The sequence below is a fragment of the Trichosurus vulpecula genome, chromosome 2, assembly GCF_011100635.1.
Source record: "Trichosurus vulpecula isolate mTriVul1 chromosome 2, mTriVul1.pri, whole genome shotgun sequence".
NCBI classification, from domain to species: Eukaryota; Metazoa; Chordata; class Mammalia; order Diprotodontia; family Phalangeridae; genus Trichosurus; species Trichosurus vulpecula.
The window spans coordinates 21,584,607-21,603,334 of NC_050574.1; the positions used below are offsets into that span (position 1 = coordinate 21,584,607).

Below are 18,728 nucleotides of genomic sequence, written 5' to 3' on the forward strand. Positions count from 1 at the left end.
TTCATCATGTTTCTTGCTTCCAAGTTATCTGAACTTTCTCATGTAAATTTTGATCTATTTTTACATCCATGGGGTGACACTTGGAATGTATTCCCTTCTCAGAGAGCTATAACAGGAGGGAACCTTAGAAACTACTAAGGCAGCTAGCCTGAATGTTGGATTCACCTTTAATAGTTAACCCTGTGTTGTCAATAGACATGGCTAACTTGAAGTGGTTCCAGTCTCCCTGTCTAAGCTGTTAACAAGGTGAATGTCCTGAGGGTTTTCTCTAGAGCTGAACTCCCAGCAAGCACCTAAATTTAGCCCTAGGGAATTGGATTGGGAGTGGATCCTTGGGAGATAGGGTTTGCCCCTTACAAGGCAGACAAAATGAAGGCTGAATAGGTCCCAAGACTTCCAAAAGAACTTGGAAGTAATTCTGGTCTTAAGGGTTTAAGGGTTCTGTTGCCCTTTATCCAGAATCACCAGGTACATCATAATACAGTCTTTTTACCCTCTTCTGCAATCATGGTCCAATACTCCGATCAGTGAAATCCTGCTACTCTCAGCACTTTTCTGATTTCACTGATTTCTATTTTTAAGTTTAACATAGAAAGAAACTTTCTCCTTACCTTCAGAGTTTTCCACAGGTTCTTTGACCTGCATCTCTTATATCTTTCTCCTTTTAACCTTCTAAAATTTTTTTTGTACTCTGGCCAAGACTGCTGCCCATCTGCCTCCTTCTTTCCTGCTTTTTCTCATGCCTTTTTCCTTGTTTCTTCTTAAACTTACAACCTGCTGCTGCCCTGTCTTTATGGTTCCTTGGAATTAGTTTTGAGGACGTCCTTTCCTGTTTAATCAAACGCCCTTTTGCCCTCCTGACCAGCTCCAAGCTATGTGGGAGGGCTGTTTTGAGGACTAGTTGTAGGTAGTTTTGCCGCCAGGAGACCTGTGTAGTTTAGTGCTTAGGTGACCCACTAATGATCTCAGGTAAATCCTTGAGCCTGGTTCCTTTTCTGCAAAATCGGGGTAACACTGAGCCGCCTTTACCAGACCAAAACAAAGTACGTGAGAGGGTGCTGTGAAAAGTATACTGGGTTATACATATTTAAGGGAATTATCATTAGCTACAGTTGCAGATGCTCTCATCTCTGACTTTTTAAAATGACCTAAATTGGGTGACGTGGTAAAGTTATGATCCGTTTATATTCTTCAGTAAAACAGTTGCTGTCCATCCCTTGTTCTAGAGGGTTAAGATTTCAATCATATCCTTATTTTTGCTGCTCAATTCTAGGTGTTAATATTAATCACTTGTTGATTTCCATCTCCATGACTTCACAATCAAATTTTGTATCTCAAAGCAAGTCCTAGCTAAAATACTATATATTAGAAAATTAAGTTAGCTGGCTTCCTAGTCATGGGAGGAAAGAGCTGTTATCTCGGTGCCTAACATAATCAAGCTGCGTAGGTTCTGGGTCCTTGTTTTAGGTTCAAGGTACTGATTGAAAAGCAATTGGTAGTTAAAGGTACATGGGTTCTATGTGCTGGTAAAGAAGCTGGACATAGGGGCTGGTTTCAGTGCAAAATATATTTTTTTTTAAATCCTAATTTGAGTGTTTTAATTTTATCAGAACAGTTTATTATTTTTAATTGCAAAAGCTCTGAACTATCACTGGGAGCCCAAGCAAATGACTTGCCCAAGGTCACATGAGAAATAGGAATCCCAGAAAGGATTTGAACCCAGGTCCTGATTCCAAAGCCAATCCTTTTTCTCCTGGGCTCCAGTTTTGCTGTTGGCACCATGTATTCCGTTTTTCCTTAAAAACTCCAATGTAGCTTTTATTTGGATGCTAACATTTCTAAGGTGTTGGACACAAATATTGACAGATGGTGGAAATTGGTGGGTAATGAGCAAACATAAAGTGGAATTAACGGGCATTGATTCTGTCTGCCCAGACTAAGTGTCAATTGGAGAAAGAAGAAGAAAAGCATTCAATACCAAAGTTGTGTGTGTATATGTTAGCGTTATCAATCTATCAGTTAACATTTATTAAGTGCCAAGTATGCGCTAGGTGCTGGAGACACAGAAAGAGACAAAAGACGGGTCCCTGCCCTCTAGAAGCTCATATTTAATGGGGGAAGACAATACGGGAATAAGCTTCGTGGATTAACCAGACTGTTCTTTTAAGGACTTGGCATCCCCACCCCCCTGTCGCCCGAGGCTTCGTGTCTCTGGGAAATGAGTCATGTGGAGAATGGAAACCAAAAGGCCAAGGGTAGGAGCATGGTGTTTGTAGGGGCGCCTGTCCCGAGGTGGACCCCGTGCCCTTCTCTCGGCTGTTTCTCCACAGGAAGCTTGGCTGGTCTAGGAATGTTTTCCCCTCTGGTCTAGGAGTGTTTTTCCAAACACAACCATAACATTTTCAAAGGGGTCTGTTTTGAGTGTGTGTGGGTGGGTAGGGCGAGGGAGAGTTTGTACTTCGATAGTTCAAAGCTTTCTTCAGTTCCTAACTACTTTTGGGCTAAGTGAAATAACATCTGATGAAATTGGGTTGTAGAAGAGCGGGAGCTAGCATGGCCAGCTTTTTGTACCAGGCTTTGCTCTAATCTGTCAAGCTATGGGCCACCGAGATTCTGGTACAGAACAGCACCCTGAAGCAAGCACCGGCCTTCTTTCTCTTCATCCGTGCAAAAAACAGCATGGCACATACTTGCAAAGAAACCCTTGCTAGTCCAGAAGCTGGGTGACTGTCACCAGTTTCTACAGGAAAGCACTCAGGCTTTGAGGAAATGAGTGTGTTCTAAAAGCATACCATGGGGTACCAGCCCTGGAGTTGGGAAGACCCGAGTTCAAATTCAGCCTCATGCACTTATTAGCTGTGTGACCCTGGGCAAGTCACTTCACTTCTATAAAAAGAGAACAATAATGGTACCTATCTTGCAGGGTTGTTGTGAGGATCAGATGAGATGACCATTATAAAGTCACTTAGCGCACAGTGTGTGGCACACAGTAGGTGCTGTATAAATATCAGATTATTATCATCATCTGTAAAATGAGGATCCTACTACCCATGCCACAGGGTTGTTGTGAGGCTCAGATGAGATGATAATTATAAATCGCTTAGCGCACAGGGCCTGGCGCATAGTAGGTGCTGTATAAAGTTAGCTGTCACCATTCCCATAGCTTTTCCTCTTCTAGACACCTTACCAGTGACCCCCTGCAAGTAAACCTAGCCAGGAGAGCAAATTTTGGCCAGCACGACTGCTAATAGGAAAACCTAGTCCTTTGTCTGTTAAGTTGGTTTCCCCTTAGGATTCTCTCCTACTTCCTCCAGCAAAAAAATTAGATCGATGCTCTCTAGATTATCTAACAATGAACTATCCAACAGTTCGATGTCAGTTCACTTACTCTGGACCCTTATTCACAGGGGTGTCAGCCAGCACCAGAAATTAAGCCCTCGGAGCCCTGCAGTATGTACACCAGTTACTACGTATACCTTGGGTAACAGCAGTGGAGCAGGGAGGCATCTTCATCACAGGCAGTATGCACAGGTCTTTAGTTTGCTTTCCTTTGACTATGGGCAACTAGGTGCTTCTTCTGGAAAGTCTGGGCTCTTTCCACACTGTCTCTAGAAAACCCAGAGCCCTTCCTTCCTCTGGGTGTGCATGAGGAAGACGTATTCTGTATGTTTTGAATTCCTGACTGTCCCGAATGTTCTTGGGGAGCTGGTGTTCTTGTACACACTGTCTCTGATGGGTAGTTGATAAAAGAGTTCCAGGCAGGCCAGATGCTAAGCTAACAGCACCTCCCATGGGTTAATGCTGTCCAGTAGGCTCCAGGGGCAGCCCTGCAAGCTGAGGAGGAAACTGGGCTCAGCCACGGCACCTCCGTCAGACACATGATAAGACTTGTCAGTGTGCTACGTCATCCTCGCACAAGGGCCTCTAATTACACGTCTGAATGTTTAGAAGAACTCGGGTGGCACGGACTCACATGGTCCAAGAACTGTAGATTGGCTCAGTTCTCATTATAGATGCAAAGTTACCCCCAGGGGGATAAACAACACCTTAGTCAAGTGAATCATTTTTATACAAATTGTATCAAGTTCCAAGAAAAGCATGACTCTTTATAACAGACCTATATTAAAAATTTTTTTCCCAAGGTTCCACAATGGATTTTATGAAGTATGAGAAATAACTGCAAGGGTGGAGACAGGCAAGTCGACAAGCATTTATTTAACACCAACTATGTGCTAAGCACTGGGGAGATGTATGTCTGGTTTGTTGTTTTTTTTTTTTAAGTTAGGTTTATTTTGCATTTTCTTTTTTTTTTTTTACTGTTTAGTTCTTTTCGGTCGTTTCTGACACTCCGTGACCCCATTCAGGGTTTTCTTGGCAATGATACTGGAGTGCTTTGCCATTTCCTTCTCCAGCACATTTTACAGATGAGGAAACTGAGGCAAACAGGGTTCGGGGATTTGCCCAGGCTCACACAGCTAGCAAGTGTCCAAGGCTGGATTTGAACTCGGGTTTCCTGACTCCAGGCTTGGTGCTCTATTCACTGCCTCACCTAGCTGCCCTGCAATGTGAGGCTTACAACTATTCCTGCCTAATTTTGATTTGATAAGTGGTGACACTAACAGAGTGACCCTTAACCTGTTCCTGCTTACATTTCGATAGTTATTCATATTTTCTTAATGAAGTGCTCCAATCTTCGCCTCCTCTAAGTCTGTCCTAGACTGGAAAGCTAGCATGGTGTGATAGAGAGGGCTGGCTTTGGAGCCAGGAAGACCCTGCCTCTGACACAAGACTGACTGTGTGACCTTAGGCCAGTCACTTAACTTATCAGTGCTCTGACCAAGTTGCAAAGACTGAGTTTCCTTATCGGAGAGTTCCCTGTTTTGGTGAACTCACAGATCCAATTTAAGTTTATTCTCTTTTCCAAAATTGTTAACTTAACGTATATCCTCATAACTCAACAAACGCCCTTGGCTCCCTATCACTTCCCAGATCAACAAAATCTTCCGTTTCGGCATTCAAAGCCCTTCACGACCTAGCTGCCTCCTACCTTTCCAGCCTTCTCACACTTGACTCCCAGACACAAACTCTCCGGTCCAGCGACACTGGCCTCCTGGCTATTCCACGAACCAGGTCATCCGTCTCTTGGCTCAGGGCATTTTCTCTGGCTCTTTCCCACGACTGGAACCATCTCCTCCCTCCGCTCCAACCACTGACCTCCCCAGCTTCTTTTAAATCCCAACTAAAATCCTACCTCCTACCCCAACCCCTCTTAATTCTAGTGCCTTTCTTCTGGGGATAGTAATGTCCTATTTATCCTGTACATAGCTTGTTTGCTGTTGGCTTCCTGCCCCTCCACCTTAGACTGTAAGTTCCTTGAGGGCAGGGGCTGTCTTTTGCCTTTCTTTGCAGCCCCAGCGCTTGCCACGGTGCCTGGCACATAGTAGGTGTTTAATAAATGTTTATTGACTGACTGTCCTGCCTAACTCAGCTCCAAGTATATTTCTGCCTGGCCCTCATGAGACCCAAAGGGGCAAAGTGACAAAGATTCTACATCTTAAGACACTGATATGTTCTCCCTCCGCCCCCCGCCCCCCCCACATTATATACCATGAATTTTGTTTCTCTCTAGGTTGCCTTTTGATTAGTCGGGGATTTTAGTGAAACTTTAGGCCTAAATTGTTTGCCGTGTCTTTAATCCAGCAACAAAGTTTGCAGTCCCTCACTCACTTTGTGGTTAATCGCTACGGACACACCTGGTTGTAGAATCCCAAAGTCAAGTTCTCGAAGATATGCAAGAAATTTGTCAGTGCAGTGACAGTGGAGGGTCACTGCCCCATATTGTTCCTGGAGTGAGAACCTGCAGGTGATGACAGCAACATCGGGGGAGGGGGCAGCACTACTGTTGATCCTGTTAGAAGAAGGACTTGAGGATGGAGGTCAAAATATATATATATATATATATATATATATATGTAAATTTTTAATTGAGTTTAATATCTTCTATAAATGCAGCTGAGCCTAGAGAACAGAAGACTGCTCTTCCCAAGTTCAAATCTGGCCTCAGACACTTCCTAGCCGTGTGACCCTGGGCAAGTCACTTCCCCCTGTTTGCCTCAGTTTCCTCATCTGTAAAATGATCTGGAGAAGGAAGTGGCAAACCATTCCAGTATCTCTGCCAAGAAAACCCCGAATGAGGTCACAATTGAAAATGACTGAACAACAGTGATGCTGGCTCAGCTCCTGCTCTTTTATCAAGAACCCACAAAACTAAATGATAATGAACAGGTCAGATTTACATCATCTTCCAGTTATTTACAGGAACCTGGGGGATATGACATTTGTTTGACTTGCTCTCTAGAAAACAGACTTCTGTTTTGAACAATGTAGCTCTGAGCCTGTTTGGTTGGCTGGCGATTCTTACTGTGTTGTAATTTTTTTTTCTGGAAACAGCATATGACTTTTAAGATTATAGGTCCTGTACTTAGTAATATAGCCAAATAAATCCAAAGCATTCTGGATATGGACCTTGTGAATAGCCTTTGTCTACGTAAAAAGAGGTGTTGCCCTCCACCCATCCCGCATTATAATTCTGTCCTTGCCTAATCTCCACCCAAATGCCCATTTCCATCTATACAAACTCATATTATTCTGTCTGAATCATACAGAAATGCCACACCCGGAGTTGCATATAAAATGTGGCTATATTATTTATATATCACTGTGCACTAAAACTAGTGGGAGCTTGATTTGAAAAGGGGGGCAGGTCTACACTTGCTGGTACTGCCTGTTATCTCAGTACCCCGGGATCACTTATTCCTACCTGGAAAATACCTGAAAGGTTTTTCTTAAGTGTGGCACCTGTTGTAGAATATCTTTGCCTTTCGGGGGCAGTCTGGCAGTGCCTGGGGAAGCCTCTGCACTCCTCAGAGGCAGAAAATATAGAGGAGTACAGAGGAAATCAATATATATGTGTGTGTATGTGTATATAATATATATACACATATATCTATACATATCTATATACATCTGTGTGTGTTGCTCTCTCTGTCTTTCACAGTTTCTTCTCTCTCACAAGTCTCTTCTCTCTCTCTATCTCCCTCTCCCTCTTCTCTCTCTCTCCCTCTTCTCTCTCTCTCTCTCTCTCTCTCTCTCTCTCTCTCTCTCTCAACAGGAGGACCTGAGTTCAAATCTAACCTCAGACACTTCATAGCTGTGTGACCCTGGGTGAGTCACTTCACCCTGTTTGCCTCAGTTTCCTCATCTGTAAAATGTGCTGAAGGAAATGGCAAACCACTCCACTATCTTTGCCAAGAAAACCCCAAATGGGATCTAGATATGACCGAATAGGACAAAAATAATTTTACCACTCTGTAGAAGGCTACTCAGTCACCAGCTGGGCTTGCAGAGAGAAGACTGTAGAAGGGCCATTCAGCTGGGTATCACTATAGGCCATTGGATACAGTCAAGATAGAAATGCATAATGTGGAAACTTGGTAATTTGTCCTATAGCAACTGGGCCGAATGGTTTCTCTTAGCTGTGGGATATTGGGGTTTAAATTAACTACCATAAAATTAAAGTGCTTTCATCCTTTCTAGCTGAACTAGACCACCTTTAGTGCTGATTTAATAAAAGTTGACGATAGGGGCCAGGAAGAATGTCAAGTCTGTTCTAATATATAGTGTTGACCCCATGATCAGTTTTGAAACAATGATTATCAGGCAACATAAAGTGACAGATTTGTAATACCAAACCTCCCTATCCCTCTGGAGCATTGGAGAAGTGTCCCAACGGAAGACAGCTGAGAGATAAAGGGCTGTAAGAGCCCATTCTGAAAGAGGCTGCAAAATGTGCAGAGGGAGCTTTAGTGGGCTGAGCTCAGTGAGTCAGGAGGGTGACAGAGCAGGTAAAAATGCTCCAGACAACAATCCTGGGCTGGGCAGAGGCACTGGCCAGTGCGAGGGAAGTGAGAGTCCAACCGTCTGTCCTCTGCCCAGTTCAGACCACGTCTGCCGTGCTAAGCTCAGGGGCAGGAATCGTATCTTAGCTGGAGACTGTCCAGAGAGGTAGCAATAATCATGGTAATTTATTTATATTTTATATATTATAGTATATAAATATACATATTTAGCTGGCATTTATATTGCATTTTAAGTTTTGTCATGTACTTTAAAATATTTTTAATCTCCCCTTTCTCAAGAAGCCATTCCCACTCCTGAATTCTACTGCCTTCCGTCTGTTAATTATCTCCTGTTTATCCCGTCTATAGCTTGTTTTGTATATATTTGTTCACGTTGTCTCCCCACTAGACTGGAAGCGCTCTGAAGGCAGGGTCTGACTTTTGCCTCTTTTTGTATCCCCACGCTTGGCACGACGCCTGGCGCATGGTAGGTGCTGGATAAACATTAACTGAATGACTTATCCTCACAACAACCCTGGGAAGGGGGTGCTAGGGTTATCGTCATTTTGCAGAGGACACTGAGGCAGACACAGGTTAAATGATTTGGCCAGTGTCGAATAGCTAGTCAGTAGCATTTGAACTCGTGTCTTCCTGATGCCAAGCTGGCCACCAGGGCTGATTTCACACCAAGGGGAAAACACTTAAACTGCGGGTGTGGGGCCTGGAGAAAAAGTCTCTGCATGGAGGAGATGTGGCCGCTGTCTCCAAGTATTTAAAAGGCTGCCACGCAGAAGAAGTTTGTTCTGCACGGCTCCAGATAACAGAACCTAGTTAAGGTAATCTAGGGTAGAAGCAAGGAAAAATTTCCTATCAGAGCTACCCTGACCTGGAATGGCTTGTCTTAGGAGGGGCTAGATCCCCCACACAGAGAGCTCCCCAGGGGTCTTTTAGTGACCAATTTATTTACATGTGGTTTCCTCCAGTAGAATGGAAAACTCCTTGGATGGAAGCTCTATTGGAGACCTCCTCCTCTTCCTCCTCCTCCTTCACCTCTCTCTCTCTCTCATTCTCTCTCTCTCTCTCTCTCTCTCTCTCTCTCTCTCTCTCTTTCTCTCTCTCTCTCTCATTGAATCCCTAGATTTTAGCACAATGCCTACAGGGTACAGAGTAAGCACTTCAAGGTCTGTTGAGGGATCAATTCAGGCAAGGCTGGATTACCATTGGTCGAATATGTAGTGGAAAGAATTCTGAGACCCCCTGAAACTCATATACCATGTGAGTGCAGTGGGTATTCTGAAGTGAGGAAGGGAGGGAGGGAGGGAGACAGGAAGAGACAGAGAAAGAGGGAGAGAAGGGGAGGGGGGGAGAGACGGGAGGGGGAGAAAGAAAGAGGGAGAGAGGAGAGGAGAGAGGGGGAAAGGAACAGGAGAGAGAGGAAGAGGACAGAGAGACAGAGGAAGGAAAGAGGGAGAGATATACTGAGACACACAGAGGAAAGAGGAGAGGAAGAGAGAGAGAGAGAAAGACAGAGACAGAGGAAGAGAGGGAGGGAAGGAGGGAGAGAGGAAGAGGAGGGGGAAGGGGAGAAAGAAGAGGGAGAGGGAGGGAGAAAGAAGTTGGAGTTAGATTCTGGACTGGGGATAATGGGATTAAACTCCTTACACATTCCTTTTGTAAGGAAACTTCTCCCCTGCACAAATTCTATGTAATATTATTCTGTTTCTGAAAGAAGAAACCTGACAAAAATACTCAAATGCCTTTTTAAATGTGTTTTTATCTGGCTTAAGGGTTGTTTGGGTTTTTTTTTTAACCCAACTATGCAGACTGAATGAAGTCCCTTAACCCGACATATCACAGTAGTCTCTTGTGATTCTGTCACTGCTCCTCCAGGTCTGTGATTGGGTCTGCTCCCTCCCTTATATATTTTTTTGATCTTAGTAAATTCTCCTTTTTGCATTCTGAACCAAAATGCAGTATACCTGGGCATCCAAGTTTGAGGCTGCTCATCCCCATGCCCACTCCCCAAATCCTGGAAATTCTCCCCTACTCCATCACCATCACCAAGTAAGACTTCGTTCAAATTTTTTTCCTTCTAAATTCTCTATTTTCAGACAGGCTTCAGGACTATAATCCTACCTTCATATCCTAAAGTTCTTCCTTTCAATTCAGTGGAATGTCCTTTTTCATTGAACTATGAAATAGCATAAAACTTTGGGAGACCAGAATCGAGAGTGGGCCATTGGCAATTTGACAAATCCAGTGAATTTTAATTAGCAGGAAAACTCAAAGGAGCTGCATACACTTCTAAAGGTGCAGAATTTCAGACATACAGGTCTTTTGTAAACAGTAGCCAGGGTTTCAGACTGGTAGGAATACAGGCAGGTGGCAGGAAGGGTGATAAAGGTCAGAGCCAGGTTGCCGCTAATGGCTTTACTCTGACTTCTCCCCGATTCCTCCAGAAATGGCTGTGGGGCAAAAGGCAGCCACCTGCTACCATGTGATGCTTGATGCAGGTGAGTAGGTAACTCATCTATCCACATGACTGGATGGATCAGTGTGATACTTGTTATCCTGGGAGACAGGAGATCTGATTCTATTCCCATATGACCCACCTTTGGGCTTCTAGGAGCCGAAGTTTCTTCATTTCTAAAAAACAGAGGACGATACTATTCAGGCCAGAAATCATGCCCTGGAGATTTTAACCCCTTCATCTCCAGAAATCCTACCTTGGATCCCCGCTGTGTAAACTAATGACTGTCCCACCCAATCCAGATTCCAGCCATGTCAACTTCTCAACAGCCTTGCAAACCTTGTTACCTCTTCCCTACTTCTCACTCCCCCACCTCTCATTTATCCAGTTTTGGAACCATGTTCAAATCAACTCAGTCATTATTTCTGAAAGGGGTGCATCCATCTGCTTCCCTAGGACCCCCACTCACCACTCTGTTAACTTTCAGGGAAAAGTGCCTATGCCTGGCTGCTGCTCCCCTTGATGTGCTGACCCTTCCTTGAGGTCAGGGGCTATCTGTGCTTTTGTATCTCTATCCCTAGGGTTTAGCATGATGCCTGGCTCATAGTAAGTACTTGAAAATGCTTTTAAGAAAACAAAACAAAACAACTGTTCATTTAAATTCGTGCTATGACGGATCAATGAGATCTGGCAAACTTACCTAGGGAAAAAAATTACTCCTACTTTACAAGCCATTGTTATGTTCTTTCTCAGAGAATCTGAGAAAAGTACAAATGGGTCCCTCCCCCAACAAGGCAATCTCCCTCCTCCTCTCATTTACCATAGTGGATTTTCCAAACTTTCTCTCCTCTTCCCAAGCCATCTTCTCCCACTCTCTCAGCTAGGGACTGGCCCTCACCTTCCTCTTCCCCCGCTAGGACAGAATCCCCCACAACCTCCTCCTCAATTTCATTCTTTCAGTGACATAGACCTACTTGATAGGGTCAGTCCCTCTACATGCACCCTTGGCCTCATTATCTCCCATCTTCTTCAGCAGTTTGTCCACACTACCATCTCTATTCTCTTTAATCTCCAATATTTCCCTGTCTCCTGGCTCCTTCCCTGCTGCCTATAAACATGCCCAAGTCTTCCCCACCACGTCCTTTAAAAACTCTCCCAGATCCTGCCATGCCCTCCAGCTGTCACCATATCTCATCTGTTTTCAGGCAAATGCCTTGAAAAAGCCATGCTCAAGCTCCAATTCTTCTGCTCTAGAATCTCTTCCATCTGACTTCATTCAACTGAAAATGTGGTCTCCGAAGTTACCCCTTATCTCTTAGTGGCCAAATCTAATGGCCTTGGGGACAGTCATCATTGAAGAATGGCTAAGCGAGTTATGGTATGTGAATATGATGAAAATGACCGAAGAGAACGGTTTCAGAAAACCCTGGGAAGACTTGTATGAACTGATACAGAAAGACAGGAATAGAACCACGAGAACAGTTTTTATAGAATAACAACATTGAAAAGATAATTAGTTTTAAAAGACTAGATCTCTGGTCATCAACACAATGACCAACTACAATTCCAAAGGACTTATCCTACCTCCTGACAGAGAGCTGATAGACTCAAGAGTGTGTATTAGATTTTATTTTCTCATCTTTCTTCTTGGTTTGGATATGGCTAATACAGAAAATTGTTTTGCATGACTATACATTATTTGCAATGGGTTTTGTTTTTCTTACCTTCTCAGTGAGCGGGGGAGAGAAAGGAAGAGAATAATGCCTTCCTATTCCTGTTTAATTTTTCTAGCATTTTTTAGCTGTTACAAGTTTAGATTCTGTTCCTCTTGATAATGAGAATCCAGGCACTATTAACTCTAAACAGTATTCAAGAAATCAACGAGGAAGCTATTGCAACAGTCCAGCTAAGAGGTAATAAAGGCCTGAACTGAGATAAGGGCTGTGTGAGTGGAGAGAAGGGGCCTTGTACAAGGGAGGTTCTAGAGAAAGCAATGAGAAATGACAAGGCTTGGCAGCTGGAGATGTGGGATGAGAGACAGACGCTAGGTGGACAAGGTGTATATTTTTTTAATTGCTGTAAAGGAAGGCTGAGTTTTTAATCACACATTTTACAAAAGGAAGAGAAAGGAGCCTGCCCACCCTACTCTAGAGTCCAACATCAGAAGAGATTGTAAACATGCTCTCCCCACTTGTTTAGAACCTGGAACAATGGAGAGATGATGGTCAATCAATATTCAGCAAGGCTTCTGAGTCAATATTGAATGGCCCCATGTCAAAAGAGCCTCCCAGGGTCATTATATTTGCAGGCATTGGCCAACCCATGGGAATAGGCACATGACTCCCAAGAGTATCTGTCATTATTAGTTCTAGGATTGCCTAAAGGAACTAGGAGAGGATGCCACGGGGTGTCGATCATCTTTCTGATGTTTAACTACTTATATCCATTATTGGTGGTTCCATTAATGATTCACATTAGACTGATGGTATAAATGCCCTGCTTAGGTCTTATCTGGGGTATCAGTGCAAATTTTAAGGTGGACACTGAGAAGATCCGGAGAAGAGTGCTCAGCATGTTGAGGGGACTTGGGACATTTAGCCAGATTAGATGGGTTGGAAGCATGGGGTGTGGCAGGAGCACCATAGCTGTCTGAGTATTCCCCAGAATCATAAAAATCTCTGGTTTGGAAAGGACCTCAGAAGGCATAAGGTACAACCTGCACCCAAACAGGCATCGTCACTACGATCCTCCCTATAAGTCTGGGGAAGAGAATTTGAAGGGTTGCTATACGGAAGCAGGATTCAATTTGTTTTATTTGCCCCAGTGGACAATGGGCCAGTTGCAGAGTCCAAATCCCAATAAATAGAAGGAAAACCTTCCTAACAATCAGAGCTCTCCCCAAAATGGAAGTCCCTAGGAGATTGGGGAATCCCTTTCATTCTATATGTAGGAACTAAGTTACATTAACCACTGAAATATATGTGTGTGAGTGTGTGTATGCGTACACATATATACATATATACATACACACACATAAAACCAAGCTAAAACATATTTTTGGTGAGACTGTCTGACTGGACAACTTACCCTAATCACATTTATTAGAACCCTTTAATATCATAAAAAATAAAATGCAATATCACTATACCTTAAACTGACAAATAGAACCAAAAAGCCAAAGCTAGCAAGGCCTTGGCGAACCCATTATCTATCACTCCAGCAGCACTGATCACAAGCCATCTGTTGCTTCTCACACAGGAATCACTTTTGCCCATGTCCTAAGTCTTCCATAAGGGGCCAGTCTTCCAGGTCTCTTGCCCTTGTGTCTGTGTGCTCTCCTAATCAGTCCTGAAGATGGGCCGTCAATTATCTCTCACTCTTGCTAAATGACTGGCCTGTCTCCTGCTCATGCCTTCCTTTGATCATATCTTTTATACTGCTGCTCCTGCAGAATTCTTTGTTGATGATATGCTGTGGCCTACTCACACCCACCATGCCCTTTCTATGACCTACAGTTTGATGCCTTTGGGGACCAGTATTCAGGCCACATTTTGCAGCCAGGCCATGCAGCATCACCGGAAGATCTTGGGTCTTGGTTTTGAGAAGTTGGAAGTCAGTCAAAGCCCTGTTCAGTTTCCCAAATGTATAATGATATTATTATTATATGTAACATTATCATATTAATATAATAGCTAACATTCATACAGTATTTACTGTGTGTCCAGCACTGTGCTAAAAGCCCAATAGATATGTACTGATGATGGACTAGCCATCCATAGCCAAACTATGGGCTGTTTATCCAAGAGTGTATCTTGGTCTACATTGAAAACCTTTGTTTACATGCATTTATTCTCTCTCCCCCTCTAGGAGAGTAGGTGGTACAGTCACCTGCGGGTCATCTGTTTGCCTTAGTTTTCTCTATGTAGAATAGGGTAACACCACCCACTTTCTAGGGTTTCAGTGAGGAAAAACTGAGATACTTGTACAGAGACTAGAACAGTGCCTGGCACATAGTAGGTGTGAAACAACCGCTTATTTCCTCCCCGCCCCCCTGGCCCTTCCCCTAAGCTCAGAACAAATATCCACAGTCCATATTGACCACATCCAAAAATCCCGTCTCATTTTGGATTTTAAGTCCATCGCTGCCCTGGCAGGTGGTAAATCCTCTGGACTTGTGGATTAACAGTCTATATAATGTGCCACAGCAGATACAGAATTGACTTTTAAAGGTCCAGGGAAGAAAAATCTTTCTGTGCTTGTTGGTTGATTATTTAGAAAAACAAACAAAAAACCCTAGTGAGCAGAGCTAAATGCCACTGAGTGTTCCTTTGACAAGTCTCCCATATATGTGTAAAAATTATACGAGAAGTATAACTAAAATATATAATATATATTAAAAATATACAATTATATTCCTTGGAAAAGCCAGTAACTTTTTTTTACAACCACCTGACTATAAAACCAGAGATATAAACTAGGGAAATGAATGCTTCTAAAGTGTTTGCTGCCATCATGGATGATGTCCATCTGTCATCTATAGATGTCCTAAGAAACCCTATTGATTAGCTCCTGGGTTGTGGGAAGGAGAAGTGGGGATGTGGACTTAGAAAAAATTAATAACTATTTAAGTATAAATTAAATGATTTCCCTCACAATCTTACATGTTTTATTTTATACATTTGAAAGCCTTCACAGGCTTCAGCACACTGCCCAAGAGGTCTAGGGCAGGGGGAAGGGGAATAAAGATTTAAAAATTTTATTTATATGCCTAAAAAGAAAATCATTCCTCTTATGCCAGACCAGGAACCTCAGCTTAGATCACAGGGTTGCAGACTAGTTTTCTGGAGAAGTACTAGAAAAATTTAGATTGGCTTTGGAGAAAAACAAACATCAGTTTGGGCCATGACAACTCTTTGAAATTCTGATCTCCAAAAGAGCTGTCTCCCAAGGCCTTTCCTGCCAGCCCTTAGGGGACAAACATTCAAAGGATTAATTTTCCTTCTTCTGTATACATCCACTTTCATTTCCCTTTCTACCCCATTCTCTCCAAGGTTTTGTCTCCACTTATAGCAGATGTTTTACTCCAATGAATAGCTCCACTTAGATTAGAAACTGCTGTTTATCACAAAGTGGCTTTAGGTTTAGTACAGGGTATCAATATTGAGGGCATTTTATAAATGTCTGATAATAAATTATGAAATTCTGGGACTTACATCAGCAAAGAGCCTCTAATTTCTACCTCCTTATTGATAATCTTTCATTTTTAAGTTATGATGCTTCCAAATTTCAGAGCTCAATACTTTTTTTCAATGTAGCCATTCCCACCACAGATAACAACTCTAACCTATAAATGGCAGCATATAATTTTCAAGAGTTACTGTGGCCAGAGAGAGAGAGAGAGAGAGAGAGAGAGAGAGAGAGTGTATGTGTGTGTGTGTGTGTGTGTGTGTGTGTGTGTGTGTGTGTGTGTGTGTGTGTAAAAACCTTACATCAACCTGATGAATCTCAGAAATTGGCTAGGCTGGTCCTTGGACAACAGACCCTTGGTCCATCAGTATTTACTGGTGGTGAAGTAGGAAACTGTAGTTTCAGTCTATCAGACATGTGAAATGGGCTAGCCAGGGTGGGGAACTAAGTTTCAGGAGAATATGGATTTGGAAATAAAATATTCCCTTTAATTCGGTAGAGAAGGTGGGAGACAGGAATGGGGTTGTAGAAGAGCAAAGATACTATTTGCATGAAATGAATCCAAATGCTCTAAGTGTTAACAGAAGAATTCTTGGTGTGGTAATACTGATCACACCATAATCTGGTCCCCACCTTAACCCCTTTCTTCATCAAAAGGTTTCAATCCAAAATGAAGAGGACTGAAGGAACTGATGTGGGAGGAGGGGGTAGAGGACGGTTTAGTATTCAAACTCAAGGTAAGTAATGAAAAAACAAAGTTTGTTTTACATAAATGTACAATGATGCTGAAATTCACGTATTCCACAAAGGGGTATTTTTATAGATAACTTTTTCTAGCTAGTGACTGAAAATTGAATCAAAAGTCCTCTAAAGTCCTTTGTCTTATAACAAAAATACTTCATCATTCAAGCATCTAAAATTATGCTTTACTCTCAGCAGCCAACATTTATGTAAAAAAAAAAAATGCTTGCTAGTGAATGTTTCAATCGCCAGATTTTGCATCTGAGAAAGAATGCCATGAAGTTGAAAGGCAAGTTTGTTGTAAACAGGTTCCATGTTTCACAAAAGTGAAGCAACAACTAATTAATTCCCAAATGTTGTATTTTATTTGGCCAACAAAGTGCAGAAATGTGTGAACAGGAAAGTGTGAGACTGAGCAGTAGCCACATGTGCATCCAGCTGTCTTCAGTCTCTTGGGCAGCTGCCACTGCAGTCACATTATCAAACAGGGAGACATTTTTCTAAGTTTTCCTTTAATTTGAACATAACTTAATGAAAAGCAATTGGTACACATACGTGATCCTTGAGAACAATTACGCTTGAAATGATGCCACACTGCTTCTCATACTTCAAAAAATTTAAATATTAGCAATTTCTAAGGAACTGTTAAGCTTATTAATGAAGAAAGCTTTTCGCTCTAATCTTTGAGAACAAGCGGACCTTTCACTTGATCTGCTACTTCTTTTCCCATCAGTTCCTCAATAATCGCAAGCCCAAACTCAAAGCTGGTTCCAGGACCCCGGCTCGTAAGAATGGCGCCGTCCTTCTCCACACGATTCTCAGAGTAGGTATAATGATCTTAAAATGGAAAATAAAGACAGAACACAGGGTGGCAAGTTAGCTCACTCAGAACACCATGGCTGACAGTGGCGGACAACCTACTCTATTCATTGTCCTAGCAGTGAAGGTTTCTTATAAATACTGAACAAAAAACCCCACATTAGCCAAAGGCACTTACTTCCCACCTACAGCCTGCAGAAGCCTAAGTAACGAGGGAAGAATGTGAAGAAAGAGAAGACAGAGATTAGGGGAAGGGAAGACACATATACCACTCAGAAGGAAATATAACCAAAGACTAGCCCCCAAACCACTGCTGATCATTAATGAGGAAATGAAATCTAAATGGAAACTGTCCTCTACAAACAGCCAATTAAATCCAATGACTATGGATTAAGGCCTCCTGTGTGCAGGGGACTGTGATGGGCACAAAGGAGATATAATATAACTAATCCTTGCACTCATGGAGCATACACTCTACTGGGAATTCAACCTAGATGCAAGATAAGTTAAAAAAACAAAGTAATTTGGGAAGGAGAGAACACCAGTAAATATTATGATGAGCAGGGACTATCGGAGCTGACCCGTAAAGGACTATAATAGTTCTAAGAAAAACAGATAAGGAAGGGAGATGCCACGAAGGAGGAAAATGCTTGGAGGCAAGATAGAGAATGCTGATTTGGGGGCCAGCTTTGGCTGGAACTTAAGTCCCTGAACAGAAATACATGAAATTGGGCTGGAAAGGCAGTCTGAGGCCAAAGTGTAGGGGGCTTTCAAGGCCAAACTTGGGAAGTTCTATCTTATTTTGAAGGCAGTAGGGAGACACTGCAGAGTTTTGAGTTGGGAATAGATTCCAGCAGCCAGCAGGATGGGCAGGAAGGATGAGCGAGGGAAGAGCCAGGAAGCAGGAACTAACAAAGCCATCATCTTTTTAGCACATTTCTCACCTCTGTGGATAAGTGCTCATTCTATTCTCTGCTGGAATGCCCTTCTGCCATCATCTTTCAAAACCCAAACCAAATGCCACCCCCTCTTTGAAGCTTTCCCTGTTTCCCACTCACAGGAGATGATTTCTTCCTCCTCTGTACCTTTTCCTGCATTTCTCCTTATACTCCTCTTGTCTTTTCTGCCCTATGGAACTGTAAGTGCCACAAAATCAGATTTCTTACTCAGACCCTCCACAGGGCCTAGCGTTAGTGCTTTGCACAATTAACGTTTGTTCACTGTGTGCTTAATTATCTGTACAATACCATGTTCTTAATAGTACTGACCTGTCTCAAAATGGTATGATTTTAAAAAACCATGATAGTCATTAATCACTCTTTCCCACTGTTGGTTAAAGTCCAAATTGGGTAAGATCAAAATTTAAGCCCTACACCTGAATCCACGGTAGGGCAGACCTGACTCTGCAATGGGACCACAGACTCTCTGAAGCGTCTGTCATAGGAGATGTCGGGATAGGGAGGTGCTGGGAGGCAAAAACCATAATACTAAGAAACTTCAGCGAGCCCCCTTCCCCAAAATAAACAGCAAATACTGCAAGACTATCTCCTAGAGCACTGGTGTCTTTGGTGTTGCTTCTTCTTTCGAACTTTCCCCAATTAGTCATTCTTTGG

General features: G+C 42.8%; 1 protein-coding gene across 1 annotated transcript in view; it reads right to left on the bottom strand.

Annotated features, from left to right (window-relative positions):
• Positions 1 to 16,638: 16,638 nt before the first annotated feature.
• PARK7 (Parkinsonism associated deglycase) overlaps positions 16,639 to 18,728 on the bottom strand; it is a 28,319-nt gene continuing 26,229 nt past the window's right edge. The window contains exon 7 of the mRNA XM_036744607.1: positions 16,639 to 17,133. Within this exon, the coding sequence (XP_036600502.1) occupies positions 16,973 to 17,133 (161 nt within the window). The 3' untranslated portion in view covers positions 16,639 to 16,972. The remainder of the gene's footprint in view (positions 17,134 to 18,728) is intronic.